The sequence below is a fragment of the Stegodyphus dumicola genome, chromosome X1 (assembly GCF_044657685.1).
Source record: "Stegodyphus dumicola isolate Sdum_Otavi_A_Nest chromosome X1, ASM4465768v1".
In the NCBI taxonomy this organism is placed as follows: domain Eukaryota; kingdom Metazoa; phylum Arthropoda; class Arachnida; order Araneae; family Eresidae; genus Stegodyphus; species Stegodyphus dumicola.
Genome location: NC_140780.1, coordinates 24,542,705 through 24,557,850, shown reverse-complemented (window position 1 = coordinate 24,557,850; position 15,146 = coordinate 24,542,705). Strand labels below are relative to the sequence as shown.

Here is a 15,146-nt window from a genome sequence, read left to right as displayed (position 1 = left end):
ACCAGGCAACATGTTTCAGTCATCAACAGTCCAATGGCAGTGTTAGCAGGCCCAGAAGAGGCATAAAGCTTTGTGTCGTGCAATCAACAATGGCACACGAGTGGGCCTTCGGCTTCCAAAACCCATATCAATGATGGTCCGTTGAATAGTTAGCTTGCTATCACCTGTTGATGCCCCAGAACCGAAATCCACAGCAATTGGAGGAAAGGCTGCACGTCTATCGCGTTTAATGATTCTCATCAGTCATCGTTAGTCCCATTCTTTCACAAGCTTTTTCTGGCAGCAGTAACGTGAGGGGTTTGTGGTTTTACTGGATCTCCGATATTCACGATACACTAGTGAAATGGTTGTATGCAAAAATCTAAATTTTATCACTACCTCGAAGATGCTATGCCCCATCTCTCATGCACACCATGTTCAAACTCACTTAATTCTTGATAACCTGCCATTGTAGAAGCAGTCACTGATCTAACAACTTTGTCAGACACTTGTTGTCTTATATACGTGTTGCCAACTGCTGCACTTTACTACGATTGACTCTGTACCACTGTCATTTGCATACATACACCTATACCAGTTTTTTTTTTTTTTTTTTGGCTCCTCAGAGTAAAACTTCAGAAAATTTAATTTTAAGTTTCATTTTCACAAATCTTAGTCTTGCCTTTCAACTCAGATTTCCTCATGATAATTGAAGTTACACTAGATATATTATACCCTCGTAAACATTTAAAAAAAATAAATGTTCTTGGAATGGAAAGAAAAGCAGGAAAGCAACAAATCCTTAAGAAGTTAAGAGGCCTAGCAATTTTTTTCAGAAATGGCAAATACAATGGCTGAATAAAAACACAAAGGACAACACATTGTTAGCTCAGAAAAAATTTTATAACATTAGGCTCAAATAATTACAGTCTCTCAATATAATCACTTTCCATGTCTATCATCTTCTGCTAAATTACTAAAAGACGTACACCATCAAGCATGCCCGTTTCTGTTGATGTCCTTCAGAGACTGCCCTAAAGCAGAGATAATCTCTTCTCTACTTTTGTAATGGATTCCTTTTAGTTTTTTTTTTTTTTTTTTTTTTTGTGTGTGTGTGTGTGTGTGTGTGTGTCATAGTTGCATAAATTCATATTGGGTAATTATGGCTAATGCCCCCAATATACAGGTTGGTATGGCAGACGTCCTAGTACCTCATGTCACCATTTGTCACAGATGTGTGACAATGACGTCACAGATGTGTATTATTATACTGTGAATTGTCTTGGAGGATGATAAAAATTTACCACTTGCGACATCATCTGCATTCAGCAGAGAGCAACAACACTTGTTGGGGTGAATTACATTAGACTCCAATGTACTATAATGTGATGATGATATTTTTGTCAAAATGAAAGAACCACTGCAATACTTAAGAGATTATTCTTGCCTTACATTAGTCACTGTTGGACATCAATACAAGTGGATATATTGAGGAGTATGATATCTTCCAGTAAGTTGGCAGAAGGTAATAAATAAACATAATAAGTGTTTATACTAAGACAAAGTAAATTTTTGTGCTTATGGTAATAAAATCCTTTCCAATGTGCTGTCACTACTTTCTATTTTAATATTATTTACATTTGAAGTTGCTCAGTTCAGAAAGTTTTAAAGAAAAATTTAATTGTCTCATTTTGGAATCTTTGAAACCAGTTGGAGACTTTCCTGTAGAGGTTCCCAAGGAATTTTGCTGTACATATTGCCAGAAAAGCAGTTTCGTCAGCATTGTAAATTAGTTCTGGAAATACCTTTTCACTATTAATGAGTTCAATGAATTCATCTGCAAATAGTTCAGCAGTTTCAGTATTAGCTAAAGCTATTTCACCTGAAATTTTTAATTGTCGTATACCATGGCAATTTTTAAATATGGTTAATCAATCTGTCGAATATGTGAACTCACTGTTTCAGATAATTTCTTCACGAAATATTCTGGCTTAAGCCTAGCATTGGACCTGACAATGGCACGCCTTCACTGCGGTGTGGCCTGACCCATTCAATCATCACTTTGTCATGATTGTCACTTTTAGCATAGTGAATAATTTTTTCCATTATTCATTGCTAATGAGGTGTCAGAATCGACAAAATCTTCAAAATGTTCCTTTTTCTGTTATGTCATACACAGTTCACTTTCTAGTGCCATAATCCTTACATAATTTTGAGATGGATATACCTATATTCATTTTTTGCAACAATTCCATCTTTTGTTTAACTCTTTCGCATTGAGAGAGGACCTAATCTCTTTTACTCAAACATTGAAAAAGCCCGTGTAAACGAATTTCTGTTGGAATGCTTTTCCTTCCCTCATGACAAATTGAATACTACAGCACTAACAATAACCTACTTAAGTAAAGCAACAACTTCTTTCTTGGACGTTTTCACCGTGTGTGAAATTTCCTCTTGGGACGGAATTGCAACTTCGGGCATCAATAGCTAAACATTGACAGTAAACAAAGGACTCAAAAAGGAGAAAATAACATTGAAATAACAGAACTACTTTTAGTTGCTTGAAAAGAATGATTGACATGTCATTTAACAACTCCTGAAAGCAATGAGCAATGCAGTAATGTCATGGGCGAAAGCACTACGTAGAAATTATTCAGGAGGTTGGGCGACTTGCCGTTGTCTGAATGCTCGGCGTTTGGGGTGACTTAGAGTTAATTGACATAAACATGCTTTTGCTTTATATATCCTGTTTAGTTCTTTGTAGATCCCTATACTCTTTTCGAACTTTAGTTTTCATGAAATTGCTGTAATAATAACAGCCTGCAAAAAATAATATGCTGGATCAAATCAGAAAGTTAAGGAATAGTGCAATCTGCTACATTAACTGAAATTCCTTGGAATCAGTAAAGTAAAATTTTAGCCTAGCTTAATAGTGTCCACTACACATTATTGCTTAATATCATGACATTGATGACAAAAGAGTTCTGTCAAATCTTGTCTTGCTTCTGTTGTGTACTGAGACAATCAAGCCTGAATTGTATTAATTTAGTTATTGATTAAATTTCTATTTCTTGCACATGCTTAAGGCTTATATGAGTCCTGAATAAAAAAATTCCCACATATATTTAAGGGTTATCAAGGGCCAGGGCTAGAATAACTTACCGCCTGATGCACTGTCTGCGATTCCTAAATTCTGCTACCAAGCAACTCCCGAAGCTCTAAATTTTTGCTGCTCCTAAATTTTGGGTCCCAGTGCTTTCTCTAAATTCCAAAAATTTTATCATCCCTTAATTTTGTTGCTCGGTGCTTCTCTAAATTCCAAAAATTTTGTTTTCCTTAAATTCTGCCACCTGCTGCGGCAATACAAGCCCTAGTGCCAGTTCTGGGTTTATGGGAATAAGAATTCAGTTAATCTTAATTCAAACAGCACTAAATGTAATCTTTTGGCCTAAAAGTATCATTAACAAAATCTATTTTTAGCATACGGAAAGGAATTTTTGTTAAACTTTTCCCTGTCAACATTTCTTAGTGCAATTAACTTAAATCTGTAATCATCGCCAAGTGTAATATCAACGTAAAAGGTTACCATACTCTTCATCATTCAATTAAAAAAACTTTTTTTAGGCATTGCTGCATGAAACATTACTCAAGTTGTCATGTGTTGATAAACATGCGGTAATGAAAGCAAAATATAATAAATAATGATTTGCCAGGCTGGCGCCAAGAGATATAAAATATTAGTAGTACATATGCAACAATGCATTTATGTAGATTATTTCAGTTTGAGATGTATGCCAAGAAGATATGCAGCTTTGGAGCCAAATTATTGATCATACAAATTCATACTAAAATGATTGTTTCTTCAATAACAAGGTATTTTATTTAGTGCCGAAGTGAAATTAAGAATTAGGACTCTCCACATCTTTTATTATGGGGGGGATGCACATGCATAAAGCATACAAAAAAAAACGAGGGGGGGTGTTGGTGGATTTGAGGTTCAGATTTTAGATCAATCCAGATCTCGGACTTTGTACTGTATAATGTTTTTGCAAAATTAAAGCTGTACATCCTAAAAAATCCTCACTTCAGAAATGTCATATTGCCATATTAAATACTGAGTGAAAATTTGAAAAATATCAATAGCTATTGCTGCAACTCTGTGCACGGTATGAAACTGAAAAGAGCAATATGCAAATAAGAATCTATGGGAAAAGTAATCATTTTAGTAAAGTAGACTATTAATATTCTATTCTAGCAGTTTACTTCCTGGAGGGGGCAGAAATTTCATTTGAAAGGAAGTTCTTAAAAACAGGCACTTCAGGAGTTTGAAAGGAATAAATTTTGAGGTGGACAAATGTTACAAAGTTAATTTCTTTTAGAATGTTTAAAAAAATAATAAAAATTACCAGAAAATTGATTACAATTATGCACTTCAACATAAACTGATTTCTCATTTCCTGAGCTCAAAGTTACAATACTTTCTATCAAATATTAGGGCCTCCCATCTACCTGCAATGTTCATTGGAAGTTTCACATATGCATGCATACAATGCATTCATTTTAAACAGAGATACAAGATGTTGCTCTCAGATTGTTAGAAAAACTGTTGAATTCTGTACAACACACTCACTTAAAATATACATAAAGAATCTAAATTCCGATAATTAACAAATAAGTTTAAAGTTTCAATTATTTTTATAAATCCAAACTTATGTTCGTTGCATGAATAGGTTCCAACCATTTAGATGACATTTAAGTTGATAACAAGACTAGCCTTAATTATATGGTAAGTACGTTTGATTTAAGAACAAGAGCATATAAATTAGCAATTATTTCATTATGACCTAAATAAAAATTTAACCTTTTCTTTAGAAAAGTTTCATTATTAAAATAACATAAATTAACACAGTAACAAAGGAATAAAAGAAGCACACATTTTACCCCAAAAGTAAAACAGTTATTCAAAAGGAGAATCTCTAATATTTATGAATTGGTAGTTCAAAGTTTTCCCTCTATTCACAGTTTAGTCATGGAGCCTGACCATTCAAGCAAGCATTCATTTCTGAGCTATTACTCAAGCTATTGGTATGAGGAAACAAACTCCTGTAATCAAAACTCCAATGACTGAAACTTGTGTGCAACAATGATTTAATATGGCAAAATTTCATCATTAAAGTAGATTTTACTAAGATTTTCTCAATAAAATTCACTAAGCAACAGAAAAATATAAGAAATTATGCAATTCTAAGCAACTCACATGATTTTTCTTTAAATGTGTGGTGACAAAATTATTTTTTGTATGCAAATTACATCTTTACAAATTTTTAATTCTTTCTCATAAAATATAACTGATGCATTATTAACACATTTCATCCTGTCGGTATTCAATCATCTTAGCACATAGTTTACACTTATATGAAACAACATTCTCGATTTCAATCAATCAACAACCCAAAAAAAAAAAAAAAAAATGCATATTACAGATAATGAAAAAATGAAATCACTTTAAGATTTAAAATGCATACACTAAAGTATGAAATTCTTAGTAACTACATTTAATAGTGAATCTAATATTGGCTGAATAGAGCAAAAAATGGATTTTAAATAGCATAAAGTTACAGTATTTATTTCAAATATAAACACCAGTATAAAATCACTCAAAAACAAAATTTTAGACAGACTACATAAAAATTCAAAAACTGATAGTTATTATTATAGATGATGAATCATGTATTTTGTTTGCTTTATTTTCAGGGATACTATCAAAGTCAAAACTATTAATTACTTAAGATAAACCAAGAAAACAGCAGATAAATAAATAAAAAATATAAATGTGGTCTGAGATAATCGGATGTATCATGAAAAGTACTCACCCAACATCAGACAGTACTTTTCAGCTGCCTGAATGATGTGAACCCTACACTGAAAACACCTGGCTTGATTTTCTGAGATGGTCACCCTCTTATATTACAAGTAGAATAGCAAGATGGAAAAATACAGATGCTATTATGAATAATATGGATTCTATATGAATAATTACATATTAGATCGAACAAAGAAAATACTCGCATGTTACATGACGTATGTGCCACATTACTCCCAGAAAAATACTGCAACACAATTTACAACATAAATCATTCAAACATAAATACTGTTGTTATACACATAATATTTTAATAATGAGGTATAACAGTCACATAAATAAAAATAACACTGAAAATAAATTGGTGGAGAAAAATTTCCCAGTTCAAAATGATTTGGCTAAATTCTTTTTTTTTTTTTTTTTTTTTTTTTTTTTTTTTTTTTTTTTTACTGTTATGCTATTTCTCAGTGAGAAGCACATACACTAGCTATCTTAAACGCTTCAAATTTTCAGATGGCTTCTGAAGTACGCATTTATATTTATTCTCTATTTTTCAAAATTCGGTGTCTCTTTATTTTCAAATAAATAACACTGCGAGGCAATTTTTGGTTATCAAAATTAATAAAAATTCAGTATTAAAATTTCCTATTAGGTATTTTGCTTATGCTCCAATTGTTTACATCAGGTTCATAAAGTTTTTAACCTTTAAAAGGGAAATTAGTTTCAATAATATTTACTTAAAAGTTCAGCTGCAACACCATACATTAAATTATGTCCATTTTATGAGGACATGAAATAATATTTTTGACGTACTCATTATTATTTATAATTCTAATACCAATCAAGTATGCATATTCTTGCATTCATGAAAACACATCTAATTACTTCATCCTTTCATAAAGTCACCCAACTCTGTTCTTTTTCATTATGGCAGTGCTAGATAAGCATATTACACTACAAAGTCTGTAATCCGGACGTTTATTATCCGGAATGGTCTATAATCCGGACCTCAAAGCCACAAACGTTTTTTTTTTTTTTTTTGGTAAGCTTTACACGTGTGCATTTAATGTATAACAGATGGTATAAGCTAGGCTAAAATTATCTTTACTAAGGCATTCCAGTTAATTTTGCAGATTGCACTGTTCCTTAATCTTCTAATTGGATCCGGCTTATTATTTTTTGCAGACTGTTAGAGCAATCTTATAAAAATTAAGCTTGAACTTTTGATTATGTCAAAAAGAGTTTCCAATTCTGGAGCTGCCAAAGGATCACAAAGCAAAAGCATGTTTCGATGTACAGCTTCCGATAGAAGCAACAGATGAGATGATAGTGAAGAAAGTGACAGAGAGGTTATTGGAAACAAAAAAAAATTTGATTGACAAGTTAGTCGGTATTCTCGACACAGCAATTACAGGACTTGAACAGTGGAACTGAACAAGAAATTATGTCTGTTTATAGAATTAAAGAGAAAGTATTAGCACAAAAAACAAAGCAACTTAAACAACTTACATTGAAAGAAATGTTTAATAAAGTAAACAAATAAATATTAAGCTTTTTCTTTTTGTAAATTTTGATACCCTTTACATCATAATTGCTGTTTATTTCATAAATTACAGTTTCATATTTTTAATTGTATAATTTCTGCATGCTATCTTACCAGATCTAAAGTAATGATCTATAATCCGGAAAAACCCTTAATCCGAAATCACCGAAGTCCCAACGAGTCCGGATTACGGACTTTTACTGTATAGTAAATGGATCTAAGGAATAGTATAGTAAATGTATGGTAAATGGATCTAAGGAAAACTTAATTCTGTCTGAAATGAGTAATCAAACTTTCCTTGCCCATTCTGAAAAAAGTAGAAGTATACATCAAATTCAAATCAGTGAGAGTTTAAACTTACAATTTTTACATTCTTAGTCACAGCTATAATAATAATAACAACAAAATACTGAAAAATAAAGCAATCCATTCCAAACGGGGCAATGTCTAGAGATTTTCGAGCTTTATGCATATAAATGGAAGTTTGTCCTCTTCTAATACACTGTGCTCATAAAAGATGGTTACAGGCTTAGTTTTCTTAATTACTGATGCTAGATATTTATTTCACTAACTTTACTTATTTATGCAAACAATTTCAGCACTTGATGACAGAAAGAATTGAAAACACACAAAATTTAACTGATCACATAGGTTAAATCCTAATTAGAAAAATATTTACAATATTTTAATAAATCAAATGCCGAAACAATTTGATACATTTCTGAGCAAAATTCATGAAGATACTAATTTAAGTCATTTTAATCCATATTTTGGCATGAATTAAAATATTTTCCTAAACTTAGGGAAAGAAATGTTATAGCTGGCACTAAGAAAATATTAGTTACGAATATTTACAAATTTTGCAAAGCTACAGAACTTTTTTCACTTAATTTATTGCTGTATAGCAAGCACTTTTCTAATTTAGTTTCCTGCCCTGCAGGACCATACAAAAATTTTAAATTCTGTATTTAAAAATCATTCTACTCCAGCACTGAAAAGGATCTCATTAAATAGTTAAGAGGACAAGATGTGTAGTCACCTTTCATGAACAAACTCTATAAACAAGAATGAGGGTGACGTTTATTGAAAATATCACAATTTTTGAAGTTGTGATATTTTATATTATTGGTCTGATATAAACAGCTCTAACATAAAAATAAAAATTAAATTTTATAATTTTTTTAAAGAAACTGAAAGTTTTATTTCCTAATTTTGACGTTGGCAAAATCATTAACCCTCTTGCCGCGTACTTTTTTTTATCAAAATAGGTTCAAAAATTGCATATTTTTTATTACATATTTCAAATCTACATATATTTTAGAGTTAGAAAAAATTTTTGTTAAAGAGGTTTTTTTTTTTTTTTTTTTTTTTTTTTTTTTTTTTTTTTTTCAATATAATAAATTAGATCATAGAAAAAGGTTGTCAGAATACTGAAATTGGAGAATAATGATATAAAAGGAAAATTCTGAAAATTAATATTGGTTAAATTATGATTTATTTTATAAAATACAAAGGTATTTTGTATATCAATTTTGCACCACTGTCGAACGTTTTCAATAGGAACTCAATTTTCAGATTCATCACTATCTGCAGAGGAATCCAAGAAATTTTCATCAGTTTCGCTTTAACTATCTTCAATATATTTCAAATCAGAGTCAGAACTACTATCAGTGTCAGAAATATCATCAGGAATATAGGTTATATCACTCGCAAAACGCTTCCTGCTAGACATCTTTAAGCTCAGCTACATTACGTATTCTTGTATATTTGGTAGAAATGTGGACAACTAACGCCATCTGTTAGCCCACATCTAAATAAACAATCAAACATCAAAGAAAAGCTGAAGGGAAAGCTTGAACAGAGAAAAAGCAGGTTGCACAGTTAAATAGACGGCAAAAATTCATCCCCGTGGAAATCAAGGGTTGTGCAAATTTTGCTACTTCTAAGTTGCCTGTGGAAATCACAGGATGCGCAGCAAGAGGGTTAATACTACTTCCATGACAAAGATTTTAGGATATGCTTCTCTATGCTATACTGCTAGCGTATTAACCTTTTTCTATAATATTGTGAAAATAATTTTTACTATTTTCAGCACAAAAGAGTTTTATCCTTCAGAATTACTCACTGGTAATGTTTAAGAAATATCTTTAAATTATTCCAGCATTAGGAAATAAGGGTATTATTAATTTAATTAAAAATTTCATTTTTCAGAAGCAAGGATTTTTTTTTATAAAATTCCATTTACAATTCTTCAACATATACACCTTTACCGTAGATTCTATCAAGATATATTTTAAAGAGCTTAAATACTTCTCTGCTATAACATTAGATATATTAAAACTGATTTCTTTATGCCTGCACTTCTGTACTACACAAGGATTTCTCTCTAAACAATAGCAAAAAAATCTTAATTGATTTCACATCTATATGAAACAATCAAATTAGTTGCCAGGTGATCAGTTGCCTCAGTAGAGAATTCAATAACCAAAAGTTACTTGCAACACTTTAAAGAACCTTGAAGGTCAATAAAAAACAGAATTTGTTAAAGGCAGTGTAATTGTTGAGTTTGAAAGAAGTATAACCGTTGAGCACAAAATGAAGGTGATAATTTTTGTTCTATGCTCAACTACTATAAAATTATTTTTAGCTTTCTCACCAGTTACTTACACAGTGCAAAAGTAACACTAAAACAACAACTTGTCAAAATCATGGGTTTAAACTAAGTGTTAATTCAATATAAGTAGTTCTCGTGTCAAAATTTTGACTTTATCATATACCTGTCTTTTATGCACATTTAATTAGTGCTGACATATTTAATATCTCATAATTAGAAATAAACTAATGTACATTAAATTTTACCCCAAATTGGCCATTTGACAGGTAGGATTTTGTACTTTTCAAGAAAGTAAACAGTTTTAAATCAAAAAGCTAAAAACAGAGCAATAATCCAACTGAATTATTTTCCAACTGAATTATTATCCAACTGAAAATTTTCAATAATGAACAAAACAAACATGATATAATTAAATCCAGTTAAGAAAAATATTATTATACTCAATTTTACTTCAGGTGCTGCAGTGTTTTTCCAGTTACATATTGTGGCTACAATGCACTAACTGAGAAGTATGTCTGAGATGTAGGTTTAGTTTTATCAGAAACAATTATTTCTGAGCTTATGAGCTCTACATGCAATAAAGCATTAAAGCTAAGCGATATAATTTACTCACACTAAATCCAACATCAATCTGAAATTTGTTCATGAATGTTTAAAAATCTCAAATTTTTAAAAGGTGAAAAATCTCACCTGTGTGCTGCCGAAGATTGAACATTAACATCACTGGCTAGATAAAAAAAAAAAAGAAAAAAGAAAAGAATGTTATAATGTAATTTAACAATATTTAGTTAACTAAGTTACTTGCAATATTAGTACTCTCTTAAATTTTTACAGATAACAACTACTCGATGCCAGATTTATTTGTTTATAGAGTGCTTGCTTTAAAACTACTGTATGTAACACATGTAAGATGAGACGTTTAATGATGCACTTTAATATACTCGCCAAAATATAAGCCTACTCTCAATTTATTTATACATTCTAAATGCATAACCAACTAAATTTTAGAGAAAATATTTAGGGAAAGGGAATGCTTCAAACAGTAATTTCATACAACTACTATCATTTTTAATAAAGAACTGTTTGCAATCAGCTACTAGAGCTTACCTTATGATCTCCCATTGAAACATTCTCACCAACTAGTTGATAAACAATAGGTAAATATGCACTATCTAATGGAGTCTAGGGAAAAAACAGAAAAGCAAACTGCTTTAAATCTGAAACAGGAAAAATAATAATATGCACATTCCAAAATCATGCGCTAATTTTTTTTCATTATGATATGTTAAGCTAAGTTTGACATTGTGTAGATATATAACTTTAGCATGTAAATTTCACTTCATGAAAACGAGATGAATGAAGAGATATTATCCATTTAGAACATTTGCAATTATTACTAATTTACAATGATAATGATGATACAAGAGGCACTAAATTTTTCAAAATAATATTATATATTTTATTAAGACTGAATGATGAATAAGAGACCAGCTTTTTCAATCAAAATATTTTTCATTTTACCCCTTAAAAGAGCTTATATATTAAAAATAAATACTACTGCAATTAGCATCAGGGAATAATTTTTCTTCACTCAGATCAATATCACAATTTTTTAGCTTTTACTGAAACTACAAGAAAGAAAAATTAAATAGAAAGCTGGCTGCCAAAGGTCAACTAATTGAACTTTAAAAAATGAATATGACAAAATATTCAACCTTACAAAAATTACCACAGAAACTCAATATCCCACTACAAGCAGTAAAAAAAAAGCTATTGAATGCTATTCCAAAATATCTAAAAATATGTATATATAAATTACTTAAATAAATCTACTACTCCAAAGACCAAGAGGAAAAATAATCATTAAAATACATTAAAAAATATATAAATGAAAACAAAAATAAAACCGATATATTTACGCAGAGATAATTAATTTAAACTGAATCAAAAAAGGAAGAGAACTTGGTACAAATATTTTTGAAGATAAGCCAAATTTTGGTATAAATCTTGTCTTTGAATGGTCTTTTGTTAATTTAGAGAGAATTTTTTGGAGCACCTTGCAGAATACAGAAAAATGTTTGGATTTCATTAAATTTGACTCACTGAAATGCAGGTCTGGCCTCTTGGTATAACATTTGTACCCAAATTAGGATTAAGATTTGTACCCCTATTTAAATATTACATTTTCAAAAATCTCTATACCAAGTTGCCTTCATTTTTTGCTACAACTTAGACTACCTTTGTGTAAATATACTGGTTTCCTAGTTATTTCACTTATATATTTTTTCCTAGTATTTAATGATTACCATTTTCCTTGGTCTCTGAACAAACAGATTTATTTATGTAATTTATATAACTGAAGCTGCTGAAGTGCCTAATTACATGGTTTTAGAATGTCCTAAAAATTTTTCTACTTTAAAATTTATTTTTCATTTAAATTTCCACTCTGATAGCTGATTTCTATTATTAATAATGCTAACTCTCTTCAAACTTTAAAAGTAGCTTCAAACAGCTACTTTTACTAGTGAAGATTTAAGGTTTTTCTATTTTTTTCCCTTTTCCCACTTACTTTACTGCAACAAGATATTTTTATTTATATGCCATATTTGCTTTATATATCATCCATCCCTATCTCAATTTTAGCATACACATATTTTGCTCACATCCCATTTATTAAAAGCTTCTCTCTGATTCACTATTTGTTTATAAACATTCCTTCTGTCTCCCCTCTTTCCAGTGTGCTAAGCAGACAAAAATTTTAAACTCTGCATACATTTGGAAATACCCTATTACTCCATCTTTGCCTTGTGCGTCCAATTCAACTAGGGCATCGATGTCATCAATAGTGGTAAATAAAGTTTTGTTTTAGTCAATTGACTTTAGCATAATTAGCTGCATTTTTACTTGTCCTATTTTACTTTATTTCTTCATAGTATTCACATGCTTTGTCATCTTTTTCATCCATTTTTAGCATTTTCCAACTTCATTTCCAGAGTTTAATAATACTCCACATTTTGAAGTCTTTCAATCTTTTTTAGTTATATGAGTTGAACAAATAAAGTATTTATTTGGTTTTTTTTTTTTTTTTTTTAATTGTACTTGTCATGCTTTGTCATTTTTTTCCTCATTTGCTTACATTTTTCAACAAGTTCTGGAGTTTACAGATACTTTTCATTTTGAAGAATGTGTTTTATATTTTTCTTTTTGTATTTTTTGACTGTTCAGATCAGTGTTAGGGATGATACAATGCAATTATTTTGAATTAATCAGTTTTGCTTTTCAGCTTAAAAATTGCATAGTATCAGATATGTTGCTCTTTCCTATCAATTTAGTGGAACAGGCAACTGAATTATTTTTGTCCATTCCCCTCATGAGAGGAAAAAAGGTTCATTCTAACTCTAACAACCATTTGGCCTAAACTATTTCACTTTTGCTTTGTTTTCTCACTGCCACTGAACAATTTTACATTTTTGTAATACTTTGGAAGGATTTAATTTTAGTATTTTATAAAATTAATTACAATATATATATATGGAAATTTATTGGAAAAGATTTTAGTGATTTCCAATGAAAATGTCAAAAAAATTAAACATCTCCAAAATTTTCTGAAATATAAAATATTTACACTGTTTTTTTCCCCAAAATGTACATTTTATATATTTTTTTAAATATTAATTACTCTGAACATTTTCATTGACCTATAACTGAATACTTCAGTTTCAGAAGACATCCTAAAGAACAACTATCAATCATTATAGATGACTATTAATTATGTAGCTTTTGGAAGCTGAAATTGCAGTACATAACATATGCTTAAGTTCATTTATCCTCACTTTAACAAAAGTGAATTTTTCCCAGACAAAATTGTTACAGTTATTTAAGACTCAAAATGCTAACAAACAGTCAAGTAACACTATATTAAATGTATCATATACTATACCTCAATGGTTAATTAAAAGGTTAATAATTTCTGGCTGAGAACTTCTTGAAAAATAAAATTTTTTAAGTACAGCTACTGTAAACTTGGTAACAAGAATTCAAGAAAAATCTCTGAACAACTGGAAATCAATGCATACTCCTTAGGGAACATTACACATAACACTGTATAACAAGGCATGAGTATATTAGTATTTAACCCTTCAGTTGTTGTGAGATTAAGAAATTCTTTTTTCCCAAATATGTGCGATATCTATCAGTTATAAATACGCAATCCAAACTCGTTCGTTTGTGCCCACTGCAGTGAATAACAGGAATAGGAGCTCAGCTTGTTTGTGACCATCAAAGGGTTAACAGCATGAAGTATTACTATTTAAAGAAATTACATATCTTCTTGTAATCAATTGATTAACATAAGCTAAACAATCAAAATAGTTGAATTCTTCATATGCAATAACTAATAAAGATTTGTTTTTTTATCTGAATATCACAAAGTACAAGACGACTAATATCGACATAATGGAAGGAATACTTACATGGAGTGATTTTTAAGGAAAAACTAGATTTTATTTACATTGTAAATGGTGAAAACTCACAAAACATACATGTAGTCAGCACATTCACTGGGACTAGAACCCAGGTCAGATTACTAGAATTCAGTGTGCACTGATGGGCATTAATTAAAAAGGGGTGAAAGTTTGAACATATTTCACATACTGATAATCAATATGTGAAATTTTCAGTTGTAGCTGAATTGGGTTCTTTCTTCAAAGTCCTGAAGTTTTAAAAACTTTACATATTACAGTAAAACAAATTTTTCATTTAACATTTCATCATTTTACTTATTTCTAAATTTCATCTAACAGATACAGAAAAGGTAACTCCTTTTCCCACTTATTTGAATTTGATGCTGTCATAAGACCAGTTTCATTAAACCATATTTTCAAAGGGATCAATTTTGTTGAATGGTTTTCTACATAAAACTGGTTCACCTTTATTACAAAATGAAAATAAAACCTAAATACTAACAAACCCATACTACCAGAAATCCCCCCCTAGGAAAAAAATATCCATTAAGAATGATTTTATGAACTCAATCATCAGTGTAATAAATAATCACCATTGGGGAAAGATATTTTTCATTGAGAACTTTCTACGGGTAAAGCCACATGAGTTGATAATTAATCAATATATCCAAATTGTTAAACACT

General features: G+C 30.2%; 1 protein-coding gene across 12 annotated transcripts in view; it reads right to left on the bottom strand.

The window, feature by feature from the left end:
- Positions 1 to 15,146, bottom strand: part of LOC118194583 (inositol polyphosphate-5-phosphatase A-like) — a 162,289-nt gene that overhangs the window by 42,774 nt on the left and 104,369 nt on the right. For 5 of the 12 annotated variants that reach the window (XM_085807462.1, XM_085807467.1, XM_085807474.1 and 2 more), the window contains 2 exons: positions 11,107 to 11,181; positions 10,690 to 10,726 (listed from right to left, as the gene is read on the bottom strand). In XM_085807462.1, coding sequence (XP_085663588.1) covers positions 10,690 to 10,726; positions 11,107 to 11,181 — 112 coding nt within the window. Of the gene's footprint in view, positions 1 to 5,850; positions 5,983 to 10,689; positions 10,727 to 11,106; positions 11,182 to 15,146 lie in introns of those variants that run through there. The other 7 variants (XM_085807465.1, XM_085807464.1, XM_085807463.1 and 4 more) reach the window with 5 other exon arrangements.